General features: G+C 35.7%; 4 protein-coding genes and 1 non-coding gene across 6 annotated transcripts; 3 read left to right on the top strand and 2 right to left on the bottom strand.

Moving 5' to 3' along the window:
- The first annotated feature begins 1,297 nt into the window (after positions 1 to 1,297).
- On the top strand, positions 1,298 to 3,835 carry LOC17875476 (GDSL esterase/lipase At5g55050). The gene is made up of 5 exons (XM_006280575.2): positions 1,298 to 1,742; positions 2,087 to 2,232; positions 2,559 to 2,792; positions 2,889 to 3,144; positions 3,460 to 3,835. Exons 1-5 carry the CDS (start codon positions 1,466 to 1,468, stop codon positions 3,681 to 3,683), a joined length of 1,137 nt encoding a protein of 378 aa, XP_006280637.1. The 5' UTR covers positions 1,298 to 1,465; the 3' UTR covers positions 3,684 to 3,835.
- On the bottom strand, positions 2,442 to 2,514 carry TRNAF-GAA. Its single transcript has one exon. It is a non-coding gene; the product is annotated as a tRNA-Phe (tRNA).
- Positions 3,836 to 5,920: 2,085 nt separating the features above from the next.
- Positions 5,921 to 10,743, top strand: LOC17875634 (rab3 GTPase-activating protein catalytic subunit). The gene is made up of 14 exons (XM_006280081.2): positions 5,921 to 6,182; positions 6,463 to 6,503; positions 6,926 to 7,126; positions 7,246 to 7,343; positions 7,500 to 7,693; positions 7,781 to 7,962; positions 8,147 to 8,482; positions 8,566 to 8,630; positions 8,934 to 8,982; positions 9,098 to 9,233; positions 9,367 to 9,451; positions 9,536 to 9,605; positions 9,931 to 10,071; positions 10,270 to 10,743. The coding sequence occupies exons 1-14, from the start codon at positions 6,080 to 6,082 to the stop codon at positions 10,549 to 10,551; spliced, it is 1,983 nt and encodes a 660-aa protein (XP_006280143.1). The 5' UTR covers positions 5,921 to 6,079; the 3' UTR covers positions 10,552 to 10,743.
- Positions 10,744 to 10,915: 172 nt separating this feature from the next.
- On the bottom strand, positions 10,916 to 12,667 carry LOC17875448 (cytochrome b5 domain-containing protein RLF). Of its 2 annotated transcripts, XM_023781394.1 has the most exons (5): positions 12,518 to 12,667; positions 12,358 to 12,438; positions 11,901 to 11,982; positions 11,480 to 11,804; positions 10,916 to 11,396 (listed from the first exon to the last, which is right to left on the bottom strand). In XM_023781394.1, the coding sequence occupies exons 3-5, from the start codon at positions 11,937 to 11,939 to the stop codon at positions 11,116 to 11,118; spliced, it is 645 nt and encodes a 214-aa protein (XP_023637162.1). In that variant the 5' UTR covers positions 11,940 to 11,982; positions 12,358 to 12,438; positions 12,518 to 12,667; the 3' UTR covers positions 10,916 to 11,115. The 2 variants fall into 2 exon arrangements, with proteins under 2 accessions (XP_023637162.1, XP_006281092.1); XM_006281030.2 differs by lacking the exon at positions 12,358 to 12,438.
- A 392-nt stretch (positions 12,668 to 13,059) lies between these two features.
- On the top strand, positions 13,060 to 16,576 carry LOC17875617 (dihydrolipoyllysine-residue succinyltransferase component of 2-oxoglutarate dehydrogenase complex 1, mitochondrial). Its single transcript, XM_006280370.2, has 15 exons — positions 13,060 to 13,169; positions 13,436 to 13,504; positions 13,588 to 13,662; positions 13,763 to 13,820; positions 13,924 to 13,942; positions 14,035 to 14,102; positions 14,342 to 14,416; positions 14,515 to 14,570; positions 14,684 to 14,728; positions 14,809 to 15,060; positions 15,181 to 15,275; positions 15,392 to 15,482; positions 15,572 to 15,682; positions 15,794 to 15,988; positions 16,082 to 16,576. Exons 2-15 carry the CDS (start codon positions 13,448 to 13,450, stop codon positions 16,271 to 16,273), a joined length of 1,389 nt encoding a protein of 462 aa, XP_006280432.1. The 5' UTR covers positions 13,060 to 13,169; positions 13,436 to 13,447; the 3' UTR covers positions 16,274 to 16,576.
- The last annotated feature ends 219 nt before the right edge of the window (positions 16,577 to 16,795 follow it).

A 16,795-nucleotide genomic window follows, 5' to 3' on the forward strand; every position in this document is an offset into this window, starting at 1 on the left:
GGTTGAATCATATGACGCTTATGAACCTAATTAGTACTAAACCTAATTAATTATAAACATCTAACTTTTATAACCATTTCGCCTAGAATTCTTCTAACCGACCAAAAACTTTAATCGACTCAGACAGAGTTAGATCTCTTTTTTTTGTCTCGCAAGTTTTTACTTTTTATGTAATTGATTCGTTAGACGCGTTACTCGTCAGATTTTGGTTGACTCAAATCTCTATCATTCAATCAAACATACCAATAATAAGTTGCGTAATATATTTATAAAAAGTATATAATATAATTAGATAATGGAAATGGGAGATTGCATGGGCTAAAAAACGCATACGTTTGGAAGTTATGGTGGTAACCATCACAACTATAGTGCAAGAAACTATATCCATAGACATATTATTATAATATGGCTTGGAATGATAATAACAATTAGAAAAAAAAAACAAATGTAGAAGTTTGACTTGTTTGCATAAGAAATAATTGAGAATGATGATCATGTATCTCACGATCATTACGATTTCGGATCAAACCCAATATTTTATCTTATAGAAATTTGTCCAAAATCCAACTTTCATATGACTAAAAATACATGGTGATAATTCGCATTTATAATCATTTTTGTAGAAAAGTAAAGTAGAAAATGGTAAAGGTAAATCAATAAATAAAAGTACTCCTAGTAAACTAATGAAAGTTCTAATGCAAGTAAATAAATTTATTAAACTAATCGAACAACACAATGTATAAAATACTCCTTACCCAAAAAAAAAACAATGTATAAAATACTTATTTAACTACCTTAATATAACGCACAATAAATAATATAGAAACCTAACAATAATTATATGAAACTGAAAGAATATTATTTATAACTAACCGAACTCAATAAATATCTATATTTGCTTACCTAAATAAAAAACCACAATAAATCGTATAGAAACTTCCAACTCTTTCGTGTTTCCCCTTTTAAACAAATTTGGCAAAAAAATAAACTCTGCTTATTCTATAAGTAATTCCAAACCTTCTTATTAATATGAAAATTTTACATTAATATCAACATAAAACAACAGTTGATACATAAGCAAAAGATTATATATGTTGAGATATATAAAATTGGTTAAGAATCTAAATGTTTTAGGTGCAAGAAGCTAAGACACTGTAACAAAAATTTGAAATTTCCATAACAGTCACCATAGTACAACTAAGTGACATAAATCATGGTCTGTCTGACAATGACAACAAAAGAAGCTGCCTCTCTCTGATCTTTTTAAAAATTTCCTCTTTCACATTATAGTCTTTTTTTTTTTTCTGCTTTTGTAAATTTCGTTTATAACGTCAAATTCACATAACTCTTTCTCTCTATATAAACCTCACTCGCTAAGGTTTACATATCTTCTTCTCATACAACAAACTCAAACTCCAAGAGCCTCGGAGCAACATTAAAAGAGTTCGCCGGAAAAGAAAAAAACATGCCGACGAACAACAACACACATCTCCTCACCATCTTTATCCTCTTTCTTGGTTTGCTCCGGTTCGATTCATTTCCCGGTTTAGAAGCTGCGACCGGGAAATTAGCTTCGGTTCCGGGGGTATACGTGTTCGGAGATTCTTTAGTTGATGCCGGAAACAATAACTACTTACCAATATCAATATCCAAAGCTAACTATCCACATAACGGCGTCGATTTCCCCAACAGTAAACCCACCGGAAGATTCTGTAACGGCAAGAACGCCGCCGATGCTATCGGTGAGTTATTATTATTATTAACCATTCTCCGGTGTCATTTTTTATTTTTATTTTTGTATATGAATCAAATAGTGTTGGTATGTTATGTAATGGCAGACAACGATTGGTTCGATTTAGATAGCGTGACGTGCTGGCCATTAAAAATATTTAATATAATTCACTCATAAGTCATAACAAAAAAAAAAAACCAAAAACGGTCATACGTTGAAAAGTATAATAATTTTTTATAAAGATAATGTTACACAAAGTTCTAACAATTTAATTAGTTGTAGAGGTGAATGTTTGTAAGTATCATCGAGTTTCATTTAAAATTTTGTCTTTTTTTTTTGGTTTGGGTTGCTTAGCTGAGAAGTTTGGTTTACCGTTACCGCCACCGTACCTCTCACTTAGAGGCCTACTAAAACGGGAGAAGAGAAAATCTGCCGCCGTGACCGGTGTCAATTTTGCTTCCGGTGGAGCCGGAATCTTTAATAGTTCCGACCAAAAGCTTGTAAGTCTATATATCTTATAACTATTTAAACTATAGTTATTCTCTTCCATTATATGTTTTTCAAAAATCTGGAAATTAATGAAATAGAGTATTGATTCGATGGTCAGCTTTATTTCAAATATGTTCTTCATTATCATCAGGTATAAATTTTTTTATAATTCAACTAAACATTAGAAAAAAAAATGAAAATTTTTAATAAAAAAAATCAATGCGGTGAGCGTGGATCGAACACGCGACCTTCAGATCTTCAGTCTGACGCTCTCCCAACTGAGCTATCCCCGCATCTTTGTTGTACAGTTGTTAATGGCCGTAATTATATGTTTCAGGGACAAGCTATTCCCTTGTCAAAGCAAGTGAACAATTGGTTCTCTATTCATAATGATCTCACGATGCAGCTTGGACCATCAGAAGCACAAGCTCACCTATCCAAATCTCTATTCACTGTTGTTATAGGAAGTAACGATCTTTTCGATTACTTTGGATCGTTCAAACTCCGACAACAAAGCAATCCTCAACAATACACACAATCAATGGCTGACAAACTCAAAGAGCAATTAAAGGTACACAAAAAAAAAATTGAATATCGAACATTTGTGTTCTTGGTTATATATATCTTTAGAAGTTCGATTAAATTTCTTGAGTAATTGTATCAACAGAGAATTCACGATAGCGGAGCGCGTAGATTCCTTATAGTCGGAGTAGCAAAAATCGGTTGTACACCGGGGAAAAGAGCGAAGAACTCGACAATCCATGAATGTGACGAAAATGCAAACATGTGGTGCTCTTTGTACAACGATGCTCTAGTAAAGATGCTGCAACAACTCAAACAAGAGGTTCAAGGCTCAATGACTTACACTTATTTTGACAACTTCAAGTCCTTACATGACATTATCTCCAACCCTACCCCTTACGGTACGTTGAGAGAATTTATATTTTGGATATTAAAAATTTCCTCATCACCGCTAGTAAATACCAGGGAAATATATATTTTTTTTATTAAGTAAGACAATTATTTTTATTACAAATGCCAAAGAACCGAAAGTTCCAAGTGGGATCACTATAAAAGATGAGGGGACACACATGATCCACGTACCAAACCAAAGTGGTGATATGAACTGTAGAAAGAAGAAAATTAACATGCACGCTAGCAAACAAGATTGAACCAACGTGTATCTAACACGGAAAGAACCAAACTAAACCGTTTTGTCGTTTTTTCTTAAATTTCAGGCTTTGCCGACGTGACATCAGCATGTTGTGGAAATGGCGAGTTGAACGCAGACCTTCCTTGTCTTCCCTTGGCAAAGTTGTGTTCAGACAGAAGCAAATATCTTTTTTGGGATCGTTACGGTCATCCCACAGAAGCTGCTGCTCGGACCATCGTCGATCTTATGTTATCTGATAATACACATTACTCGTCTCCTATAACTCTTACTCAATTGGTCTCTACATGATCAATATATGTATTACACACGGCTTCGGTCTTTGTTTTTTTGTGGGGAAGAGTACATAATCAAGTAGACAAATGGGGATTTGGAAACTTGATTTTGTAATCAAGTATACGTACTAATTTTGTTACCAACGAAATATATGAGTTTTTAAAATATTCATTTACTCTCCTTTCTCATTTTGCTATTTATTTATTTTTAATGATATATTCTAAACGAAAACTTCATAAACCGGTATATCCGAGTTGTACCTTCAGAAACTTTGAAAGATCGACCTATTAAAACGTCCTTGCAACTTCTTCTTTTTTTTGGGTCTAAGATCTATAACGTGTTCATCTTCTTCGGTTTCCACCGGCCAAGTTCATTTTCCGATTGTTCCCGGTTTAGCTAGTCTACATCTCCAAATTAAGGTTTACTTATATATCAACACAACGGCGTTTATTTAGCTTGAAAATGGTCGTGTGGTGGGGATGTCACTTGTCAGGCCACGATGGGTCATGCATGATATTTAGATATCGTGTGAAAATGACTCGCAAAACATTAATATATGGATACTTAATTCAATTAAAGCTTAAAAGAAAACAGTAATTAATTAGCCGTTACTGATAAGTACATCAGAAACTTATACCTACTGACTACTGATCACAATTATTAATTGTTTCTATATAATTGAACATAAGTATTGAGACTTGAGATGTCATTACAGAATTGAATGTAATGGAACGACCAATCGAGATTTTAAGTTTCTTTTACGAGAGTAATAAGACTTGAGTGTCTTCGGGTATACTATTTCTTTTGACTATCATAAAATTTTCCAAAATCTTTTCAATATGAAGAAATGGATTTAAAAATTTTTTTTTACAAAATACGCGACCTTCAGATCTTCAGTCTGACGCTCTCCCAACTGAGCTATCCCCGCATCTTGTTAAGTCTTCGTTAATGTTTTGATTAATTATTTCCGCATTTTATTTTTATTTCATTTTCTCTATTAAGCCAAGAGGCCCAAGACCAATAAATGCTAAGAGAATCACATGTGATCCTTTTGACTATGGTATAAAGATCCGAAAGAGAGCGATCATTAACAATAGCTGCAAGATCTTAAACCAATACGAAGATTAGGATATATGATCCAACTAATAAACTTAAGTACTCAAAAACAGTGGTACTTAACCTTTACTGCTATATATATATATATATATATTTTACAATTTGTGTTTATATTAAAGAAGGGGCTCCAACTCTTTTAAAAATCTTCAATGGAACTCGAAAATCTAGAAACGACCCTAGTTGGATAATGATAAGTATTTCATACCGAGTCATGCATATGCATACATAATACATTATACTCCAATAGAATTAGTTTGTGTTGGTATATAGTAGTACTCCTACTACTAGCTACAATTTATAATGTATTGGTTAAAAACGTATGAGTCAAGCTATCTCGGCCCTATGAAATGGTCCGAGTCAAATTAGGTTTTTTCTTTTTCCATGCTTAGTAAAAGGATAATCAAAGTCAGGGTCCTTTGCCCATTCAAAACCAAATTAACCAACCCTTCACGACCTAATATATATAAATTACCCGTCAAACAAAACCATCAATTTTTTTCTTCTTTTTTTGGTATTTTTAATGGATAATCTATTGTGGTTTGGTTATATTCCGACTTATAAATATAAAAACCGGCTTGATCACACGGCAAGACCGACGCATCACTCTTTACAACATGCCTAGATGATAGCAACGTACGTTTAAATTACAATTAGAAAAAAAAATCGAAATGGAATCAGTCCTACTCCTACTACTACTACTAAAGAATGTTTATATAAAACAACATGCAACTTTACCCAAAATGTTGAATTTCCACACAAAAAGAGTTTGGACCATTTCAACACTAATACAAAACATGATGATACTATATAAATAACTAGGACAAGAGAACTCAAACTGATACAAAATTTCATAAAAGAAAGCAATCTATGGAATGCTATGTATGTTTCTATTGTTATCCACAACTATTTCATTTTTTTTCAAATTCGATTTCTTTTACATTTTTTTATATAGAAAGATGAGATTTTATCAAGCTTCACCCAAGGCAAACCATCCGTAATTATATCATCAATCAATTTCTCTGTATTAAATACATTACTATAAATCACATATTGCTAGCAAAAAAATTATTCTCTCAGTTTTTTTTTTCAAGTACTAAATCTAGGAAAAAATAATTTAAATATTGACAATTGGCTTCGTAAATTCGTCTTGCTCGTTGATCTCACCTCCTTCATCTTCATCTTCATCTTCATCGTCTTCTCTATTTCCTCAATCTTTCAATGTCGTGTAGTTGACAAAAAAAAAAGAAAAGACAAAAAAAATTTAATAACTTGCGCACGTACAGGTGCGCACGATAATGGAGACGGCGCCGCCGTCCTTTGTCTCTAAAGCTAGAACCGCCTTCAATTCCGCCGCGGCTAAAGCTGAGCGCGTCTTCACTGATCTCAAATCTGATCGTGGTACATATAATTTCAATTTTCCATTTTTTTTTCCCGTAGCTTCCGCTTCTGTTTGACTAAAAATTTGTTTTTGTTTTCTTCCTTTCTCTCATTTACTAAAATTTGACTGATGAATAGATTTTTGATGCTTATCGCTCGACCTCTGGTTTGGATTAATTCGAATTCTATTTTTGGGTTCTTCTCTCTTTGTCATAATTCAAATCTATCGTTCGCTCTGGAGTCAAACTTCAATTCAATTTCGTGATGTTTATTTGATTTTGTTTAATTGGAATTGTTGAAGAGGAGGAGAAGCAATCATCAAGGAATGAGAATGACTCTAAGGTATTCTTTGCACAGTTATGGAATCAATTCATCTTGTGCAATAGTATGATATAGATTCGAATTTAGAAAAAAAGTTCTCGGGAAAGTGAATAGGAAAAGAATATGAATGATTATATACATTTTGAAAGGATTTGAAATTTTGGGATTGACAAGTAGTAAGCTGTTCACTTTGCTCTTCTCTCACCCATGTAAGAATAATTGCAGAACATAGATAGATGTGTGTTTTTTTATTTGGGATGATGAGAAGAAGGAAAAAAAGCAGTTTACTTGAACCATTTTGAAGTATGTCAAAGAGCTTTATACTGTTGTTATTATATGTGTTCGATTTTTTTTTTTTTATGATGATGTTGATGAAATGCTATGTGAGTGTTGAGCATTGATACATTTTTTTAGTTTCTGCTAATTGGAATTGTTGGGAACAGGAGGAGAATGAAGTGAAGCCTCAGGGATGGAGAACTGCACATATTAGGAAGAAGCAAGAGTGGCAAAACAAACTGAAAAACTTGAGAATTGGGAAAAAAGAAGTTGAAGATCAAGACAAAGCTGAGGATTCAACCATGGCTGCCCCTTTCTATGACGAGAATTTATTTATTCTTAAAGCCAAGCAAGAACAAGAAGCCAAGGTATTACTGCTCCAGTTTTTCAGATCGCTTTTGCTGCTACAAACATGCTATTTGCCTGTAGTCAAGACTTTATTTACTTCTCTGTGTTTATATGATAATACTTGGACGCCAATTTCTAGGCATCTGATGTCGGCTTCGTGGTAGAATCTTTAAATGCCGTTGATGCGAACAACATTCCTCTGGCATCCATTGTGAAGCAGCTGGCTGCAGCAATCGAGTGAGTCTTGATACATAAGTTTTAACACAGTTTAGATCGTTCCCTCTTTCTATTTCATGTAGTTTATACCCACTGAGGTTTGAATTTGTAGTATATGTGTTCACCCATTTATGTATTCTCTGGCTAAAGCATTTTGCAATGACTTTGTTTTTCCAGAGCGGGAAAAAGGGCCAAGACTGTGAAAGACTTTGTTGCATCATCTGGAAGTTCATCACCAGTGAGGGAGAGGAGCGGCTTGAGCCTCTCTGCAGTGAAATCGCTGGTTCTTGGTGAAAAAGAGGATAAGCTTGGTTTTGATTCAGGAGATGAAGATAAACTTGTTTCTCTAGTAAATGCCTTGTTTAATGTTGGTAGGTTTGCCTTAGATGGAGATATTTTTCTTCATTGAACTATAAGATACAGCTATTTATAAATCCCTCTTTGCAAATGCTCTACAGATAGTGGCTTCCTCAGCAGAAAGATTGTCTCTGATTTGGAGTCTCCTGCCAACAAAGCATCTTTCGCAAAAGATCTTCATGCTGCTCCCCCTAGTAGCTTTGTTGTTAAGCTAGCTGAAGTAATTGGAAGTTTTACAACACCAAGGAGAATGGCTTTGTTCTGGTGCAGGGTGGTTGATGAAGTAAGTTTTGTGTTGCAGATTTTGGATTTAGAATATTTCTTTTCATTTTAGTTCCTTCTTCACTTTTCTTAGTGGACAGTTCACTCTGTTTGTTAACGTCCTTTGATATGTCACTACAACAGAATGTGACATATTGTAGCTCTTTTTAGTTTTGTAATTTCCCTCTAATAATCTACATGTGCAGATGAGGAGATTTTGGAATGAAGAGAAACCTATACCATGGATACCTTTAGACAAGACTCCAGATTTGAAAAGTTGCCTACTGCACCAATGGTTACAGGTTATAAACTGCTGTCTTGCCAGGAAAGCACGCTGCTTAGCTGCTTCTGAAGCATTAGATGCGGTAATGAGGCAAGCCAATCAAGATTCAGACGTTTCAGAAGCAATGGGGTCTCCAGCTTCTCTTTTGTATGCTAAAAGTAACTCTGGAGAACTCATACTCCGCCTGGGAATTTATCACCAAGTTGAGAACTTAACAATGTTGGAAACTGGTGAGCCTGTGTATGCCCCAATAACCCAGGTTTGTAACTTCAGTCCCAGTTGATAAAAAACTGTAGCTACCTTTTCTATCTCTGAAGTCATAGGGTGTTTATATCCATGTAGGAAGGTCCCCTGTTGACAGAAGATCTTATTAGAGAAACAGAGGAATTAGTACTTCGGACAGGGAGGTCAGTGTGATCATTTGTTTGTCGTAGTGTGATATAAAATTTATATGCCACAGCAATATTATATCTGAAGGTTAAACAATCTGCTATTATATTTTGAGTTAGTAACTGAAAGACCAGGAACAGTGTTTTAGATGTGTTAGATGAAAAATAATAATAGACGTGTTTTCTATTTACCAAAAAAATAAATAATAGACGTGTTTTCTGGCTTAATAATATATATATTCCATTTCATTAATATTTGAGACATTTTTCAGATATCCAATTATCTTGATAGATTGGATTGTTGTCTTTCTTATGGTTCAGCATGGGGGCTGGATGTTCTCAACTCTTGTCTGACATGCAGGCTTTCAAGGTGATTATTTTAAAACGAATACTCCTATTGATGTTAGGAATATAATAAGCACTCATACAAGGAAACAAAATTGTAGCTGGGGATGAAATTGATTAGATCTGTACCTCTTTATTAGGCAGCAAATCCTGGCTGTATTTTGGAAGATTTTGTGAGATGGCACTCTCCACCAGACTGGACTGAAAATGATAACTCGTCTGGAGATGACTCTTCACCCGTTCGAGGTCAATTAAGTACCCGGATGCAGAAAGAAGGTTTGTCTTTTTTCTCATATATTTGTCTTTCTCTCGTGAATTACCCATGCCCCAGTTTTTCTGTGTTAAAATCATAACTCGAATATTCCAAGTCGGGTCTTCCCAACTTTTAATATTTTTAACCTATTATTAGGTAACTTATGGCGCGAGCTGTGGGAAACAGCTAAACCATTGCCTGCTGTTAAACAAGCACCTCTCTTTGATGAAGATTTAGCTGTGTAAGTTTCAATAACATGTCATCTTAAATGTAGTGAAATCTGTATTTGATCACTCATGGAGATCTTGTCCATTGCTCATAATAGAGAAGGAATCTTGAATTGTTTGGAAGACATTCCAGCCACTGAACTTTTCGAGCAGCTGTTTGTTTCACTAGTAAGTTTTTCCTATCAAATTGCGTATTATTTCTTTAAGCTCTCTATCTGTAAGGTCATGGCACATCCCTTGACACCTTATGTAACAGAAGATTCTTCAGTTACTATGCACATTTCCTCATTATAAATTGGCGTTTGTAAACACGTGAATCCCTAAATTCATGTTGTAGTATCTTCTTAGAACTAGGTTCATTAATCTCCAGGAAACTGAAAAATAACAACATCAAATTCTCTAACTTGCGCTACTACGGATGTCGTTGATTTAACAGATAGGATTTTAGCTGTAGTCAGTACTTTGACGATTGGACTGGTTTTAAAATTTTCAGCTTTCCCTGGGCTTTGTGATGGTGGAGCCAGTTTTAGCTGCAAACGATGACTTGTCAAAGCTTTTCTTCGAATGCAAGGATTATGTGGTTGCTATTTGTCAGGGAGGCGCATGGAACGATAAGCTTGATGATCTCTGCCAGGTACTTACTAGAGCTGTGCACAGATTCAACAACGTATAAACATGCTCGGAAATCTCAAAATAAAGATGCACCTATCACTTTAAGAGATTTCAGAACGTTATATTAGATGTCAAAGTAACCAGACATTCTAATTGCATTTTAACTTGTAGAATTAAAATAGAAACTAAAGACGTGGTTTGTTTTTTTGGTTCATAACAGGTCTACGAGACCGTGGAAACAATGTTATTACGTCCAGAAGAAGTTTTGAGATCAATGAAACAAACAGAGGACTCGCCATCAAGTGGAAGCGAAACGAAACGCCGGTTTAAGCGACTCGGTTTCATCTTTCGCGGTAGTAAAGAACGAAAGCAGACAAGAGTTCCATCAGAAAGTGAACAGAAAAGCACTGAACCTAGCCCGCGCCAATCATTCTCTAGTCTTTTTGATGGCAATCTGTTTGCAAAGAGACCTCCTAGACATGAAAATGTGACTCCTGTCTGAATTCTTCCTAATTATTTGATTTGTTTCATCTGGTTTTTTGAGTAATGTCTCAGGTATTTTGGTTTTGTCGGTCTTTAGGTTGTTAAGTTGATCAATTGGTTGGTAACTGTAAAGTTATCTCATTTACAACATTTCTGAAGGGAAAATTTAAAATGGAAGTGAATAAGATGTAAAAGCTTTGTCCAGATCTCATTGGCCAGAAAAAAACAAAACACTTTGTTCTTAATTTGCCCTCTTTGTGATTGGGTAATGGTAAGTCAACCTAGTTTGATACAAACAATACTTGTAATGGAACATTGACTTGAGATTAACTTGGGGCAATCACAGATTGTAAACAAATATTTAACTTAGGGAAAATCACATATTGTGATGAATGATTCTCTGGAAGCTTTGAATATATTGACATCAATGAGTTTTAACAAAGTCTAATACACAGTACATACATATATAGTGATCAACGTTTTCATTTGAAGAATCAGAATGTAAACACTATTTAAATTCTTATTGACTTGTAAATACCTCTACACGAGTATATGATCATCTCAGCCTTTTAGCAAATAGCAATTAGGCTTCTTGTTTCTTCACTTTGGTCTCATCCAAAACTCCAACAAGGCATTTCTCAAGTAAGATATCAAAATTGACCCAAGCATGGTATTTGTTGAACAAGAGTGTACCGTCTCTCCCAACCGCTTTCATCAGCATATCTACACCTCCGGGATGAAAATTCATATAAGGTGATATGTTGTACACACGACCTTTCAAAACAGTCCACATAGAATCTCCTGATCTGTGCTTCTTTACTTCATCCATTGGAATAAGCCTCCTGTTTGACTCTCCCTTCAGTCCTGCAAAACCCATTGCCGCTTCATGTATGTAACACATCAAAAATGTGGTCTAGGAAAAGACGACTAAAGAAAGATTTGCTTACCCGCAAGATCCGGATGTGTTCGTGTAAGTTTCATCCAATCCATTTGGCTATAACCCTTTTCAAAGGGAACTTTGGTACGAGTTACAGGCTTTCTAGCTGGAGTTTTAAAAGTCTCAGATGATTCATTGGACGGCTTTTTTAAAGATGAAGAATCAATCACCGCGAAAGACAAAGAACCTATTTTCTCTTCCTTTGGAGGAAGAGACTTATCTTTCCAAATAAGACCATTGCTTGGTTGATCTAATCCATCGTCAAGGGTAATACTTCCCACATTTGATGCAAGCTCTTTTGCCTCAATAACAACTTCACTATCTGCTCCCGCAACCTTTCAAAATGGAGCAAGCCACAAATCAAATCATAAATTCTAAAACTTTCATGTTTGTACAAACTGAAATCCTCAGGAAAATGGGTGGAAACTTACTTTTGAGAATGTGAATTCATCATCTCTAGTAGTATCCATCTTGAGCTAAAACTGAGCTTGGAGCAATTAGTTTCAAAACAATCTGCAACCAATTTTTAGAACAATTTGTATCAGTTAAAAAAGAACTAACTAAGAGAAAGAAGACGAAGATCTAAACAAAGACTCATCATCTATTTCACTTCTCTGGTAACTTCACAAATCAAAGACCATAATTAGAGACAAAACAAAGTCTAAAGATGCCAAAAGTTAGGAACTTTAGGTCAAAATCTAATAGCTCAGCGAAACCAAATAGCATAACCCTAAGAAGAACATCGAAAAGATTGAAGAACAAGTAGTGGGAAATCTTAAAGTCAGAAACTTATGCAATTCCTGATTCATGAATCCACCATATTAAGCAATCAATTACAATCCAGAAATAAAACAAAAAAAAAAGGAGGCAAATCAGATGTTGGGTGACCTGAATAATAGTAGAATCAAACAAGGGGACAATGAAGACCTCGTGGATCTTCATTTGATGATTATTTTAAAACGAACACTCCTATTGATGTTAGGAATATAATAAGCACTCATACAAGGAAACAAAATTGTAGCTGGGATGAAATTGTTTAGATCTGTACCTCTTTATTATGCAGCAAATCCTGGCTGTATTTTGGAAGATTTTGTCAGATGGCACTCTCCACCAGACTGGACTGAAAATGAATAACTCCGTCTGGAGATGACTCTTCACCCGTTCGAGGTCAATTAAGTACCCCGATGCAAGAAGGTTTGTCTATTTGTCTTTCTCATGAAGGAGACGTTTACCCAAAAAAAAAAAATATATCATGAAGGAGAAGGATATGTACAAGGAAAGTAAAATCTGATGGAAATGGAAATGAACAAGATGTGAAAGTGTTTCAGAAAGTACGAATTAAAACGGCATCGTTTTAATAAACAATTCGCTTATTTTCGCTTGGGTAATAATATGGGCTATTGGGCCCATGAGCTGTTTGGTGTTACTGACGGCGTCGTTTTCGAGAGTTCAAATAAAACTGAATCCCAGATTTGTAATAAATTATATAATCGTAGAGATCTTAAATTATTCGTTTAAATGAAGGAAAAAGGAAAATGGACACGTGTAAAATACAGTGAATTTGCCATATTCTTGTGACTTGCTCAAAGATGAGAAAGGTCATATGCTTTTCCTCAGCTCCTTCTCTCTCTTCCTTGAATAATTTTCCTGCATAACCCTAACTTTCTCATTCGGCGCTCAAGTTTCTCTCCACCTCTTCGGTTAGATTTCTCGATTTCTCTTCTGATTTCAATTTCCTTGTTGTTGTTAAGAATCGCGCAATAGAGTTACGAATCTGAGCTATTTTTTTTGGTTTGGAATAGTTCGATTGAACACTCTCTATTTGGGTTTTCTGATTTTGAGAAAAGTATTGTCGCAGATGAACACATGATTCCATTTTCCGATGATTTTTTGTTTTGTTTACGATTACGAGTGTTGAATCTCACCGACATCTCTATTTTTTGTTGGTTTTTTAAAAATGATGCAGAGATTTGGTGCGATGATGTTGCGTGCTGTTATTAGGAGAGCTTCCAGTAGAGGCTCTTCTTCTGCTTCGGTTAGTGTTTAGATTCATTCGTCCTTGTTTGATTTCCCGATGTGGTAGGTTTTTTAAAAAAAAGTTTGATCTCTCTCTTTCAGGGATTGGGGAAATCACTGCAATCTTCTCGTGTTGCAGCGTCTGCTCAGAGCTTTCATTCTGTTTCAGCTACACAGGTACTATATTTATATTCATGATTCACGTTGTTTTGTTTTTGGGGACATTTCAGTTGATTCTCTTATTGTATATTCAGTTGTTTATTTTTATATTGTACAGACGCTGGTGCCTCGTGGAAACAATGCTTGTAGCTTCCATCACCGTCGTTCTTGTCCAGGTTATTATTACTCCCTTTTCTTTTCTTTTATGTGATTTTACATTTTCGACTAGTTGAGGCGTGTGTAGTTGATAATTGTTCTCTTATTTGCATCTTTTTTCAGGGTGTTCAGAGTGCTCAAGGTTAGGAAGCTTTTTCTTTTTGTTCATGTTATAGACTATAGAATCATATCTCCCACAATTTTTCGTTAAAAATGTTGTATTCATTTGTGTAGGACTGTTTTCAGCGGTTACCAAGGCACAGCTTTGCAAAGATGGGTCAGGCCCTTTTCATCTGATAGTGGTATGATTGTCCCAGATGGAAATTTTCCTTTATGTCAAGTTATTTTGATTTTTTACCACGTTTGGAACACCAGTGGCTTAGTCAAGTGACCTTTGATAACTGCCCCCTCAATATTGTCCCTGCTGAACCTACAATGTTCATTTCATTTCTCATTCTGATTGTTATGAACTGTGTGGCTCAACTGTTACTGTAACCTGTAATTCTATGCTTTTTGACAGTTCCTTGTATTGTGATTGCAGGGGATGTTGTGGAAGCTGTTGTGCCTCACATGGGTGAATCAATTACAGATGGAACCCTAGCTAATTTTCTGAAGAGTATGCTTTTCTTTGCATTGTCTTCTTGCTTGTTTCTTTCTGGTGCATGTATGTATCTAATATTACTATTGTCTGTGCTTCTAAATTTGTTTTTGCAGGACCTGGTGATAGAGTAGAGGCTGACGAGGCTATTGCACAAATTGAAACAGACAAGGTACCAAACAATTGCTTGTTTTATTATCTCCATGTTTTTTTCCCCAATATATGTTGGCTGGTAGCTGGTGTAGCTTTCCTAACACTAGTGTTTGATCTATTTCTATGTTTTAGGTTACAATTGATATTGCTAGCCCTGCAAGTGGTGTAATCAAACAGGTAAAATATTTGTGTCGTTTATTGTTCCTGTGCTTCTTCTCCTGTGTTCCTATGCCCAATTCCGTGTTTCTTTTATGCAGTTTCTAGTCAAGGAAGGAGATACTGTAGAACCGGGACACAAGGTTGCCATAATTTCTACGTCTGCCGATGCTCATGTTGCACCCTCAGAAAAGATACCAGAGAAACCTGCTCCCAAGCCTTCTACTCCTGCTGAGAAGCCCAAAGTTGAAAGTACTAAAGTTGCAGAGAAACCCAAGGCGCCGTCACCGCCACCACCGCCTAAACAGTCAGCTAAAGAACCGCAGCTTCCTCCTAAGGATAGGGAAAGACGGGTATGCAAACTATGTCACTATGATTTTACTTACATAATGTTTTGTGTGTTTTCTCTATGAAAGGAAAAGCTTTTTGTACGTGAATATGATTTGGTGATATGCTATCTAACTACATTGCAGGTTCCTATGACAAGACTTCGCAAACGGGTGGCAACTAGGTTGAAAGACTCTCAAAACACTTTCGCGTTGCTGACAACTTTCAATGAAGTTGATATGTGAGTTACAGATAACAGCCCATGTTGATATGTCCTCTTTATCATTGCAATTCTTTAAGTGCAAGTATTATTACCCAACTCTCAATTCACTAACAAAAAATTTCATCCTCACGCAGGACTAATCTGATGAAGCTCCGATCTCAGTACAAGGATGCATTTTTTGAAAAGCACGGAGTGAAGTTGGGGCTTATGTCTGGTTTCATTAAAGTATGCTTATAATACTGAAAAGTATCCTGAACTAATTAACATATCAGAACTCAACCGCATAAATAATCTTCTTCAACTGTTTATTTTAGGCTGCTGTCAGTGCCCTCCAGCACCAACCAGTAGTAAATGCAGTTATTGACGGAGATGATATCATTTACAGAGACTATGTGGATATCAGTATCGCTGTTGGTACCTCTAAGGTTAGTTTCCGCAATTCTCTTGATAGAGATATCCAAACATTGAAACATATATCATCTTGAACTTTTGGGGTAGTATTGATTGATTCATTTTCTTTGTGTATTGTATTCCAGGGTCTCGTGGTTCCAGTCATAAGAGGTGCTGACAAAATGAACTTTGCTGACATTGAGAAAACGATAAATGGTCTTGCTAAGAAGGCTAATGAAGGAACCATATCAATCGACGAGATGGCAGGAGGATCGTTCACAGTATCAAATGGTGGTGTCTATGGAAGTCTCATAAGCACTCCTATCATCAACCCTCCTCAGGTTCGGTTCTATCCTCTCGATACTAAAAACCTGACAGAGGAACTTGGTATTGTTTCCTAACTAATTGCAAAAAAAATTATATCTCATGTGTAGTCTGCTATTCTTGGAATGCATTCGATTGTGCAACGTCCAATGGTTGTGGGAGGAAGCGTAGTACCAAGGCCAATGATGTATGTCGCGCTGACTTACGATCACAGGCTAATTGATGGAAGAGAGGCTGTGTATTTCTTGCGCCGTATTAAGGATGTTGTGGAAGATCCCCAGAGGCTTCTCCTTGACATATGAGAAAGATCTGAGACAGAAGTAATCATAAGTTTCTGGTCTTTTTACCAGTTTCCTTTCAGGTGAACAATTACAGGTATTGCAATCTTCAAATGATGCTCTGAAAAAAACGAAACTTTTTTTGGGAGTTTCTTAAAAGTTTCAAGATATTTTGCCGGGCGAGGAAAGCATCGGTGTATTGAGTTTTTTTTTTTTTGTCTTTCAACATTCATATACAGTCTTTGAACAAAAGAAGAAAGCTACAATTTTGACTTAAAAAAAAATAATGCCACTGATATTGAAGGAGTTGCATTTTGCTGTGTTGCTTGTTGGAAAGATTTCTTGTTAGTAACGTAGTATCAGTTTAGCCAATTATTATGTATGTAAAGATCAAAAACATAATACCATGACAACTGAAAAGTGAGACCTCACCTGACATTAACTGAAAATTTGATCTCAAACGTGGAGTGGTGTATGCTTATTCCCGATGAGAGTAGCAATGCTGCAAGTATGACATGTAGCTCGGTGTCGTGTGACGCGTCGTAA

This window comes from Capsella rubella, unplaced genomic scaffold (assembly GCF_000375325.1).
Source record: "Capsella rubella cultivar Monte Gargano unplaced genomic scaffold, Caprub1_0 scaffold_8, whole genome shotgun sequence".
NCBI classification, from domain to species: domain Eukaryota; kingdom Viridiplantae; phylum Streptophyta; class Magnoliopsida; order Brassicales; family Brassicaceae; genus Capsella; species Capsella rubella.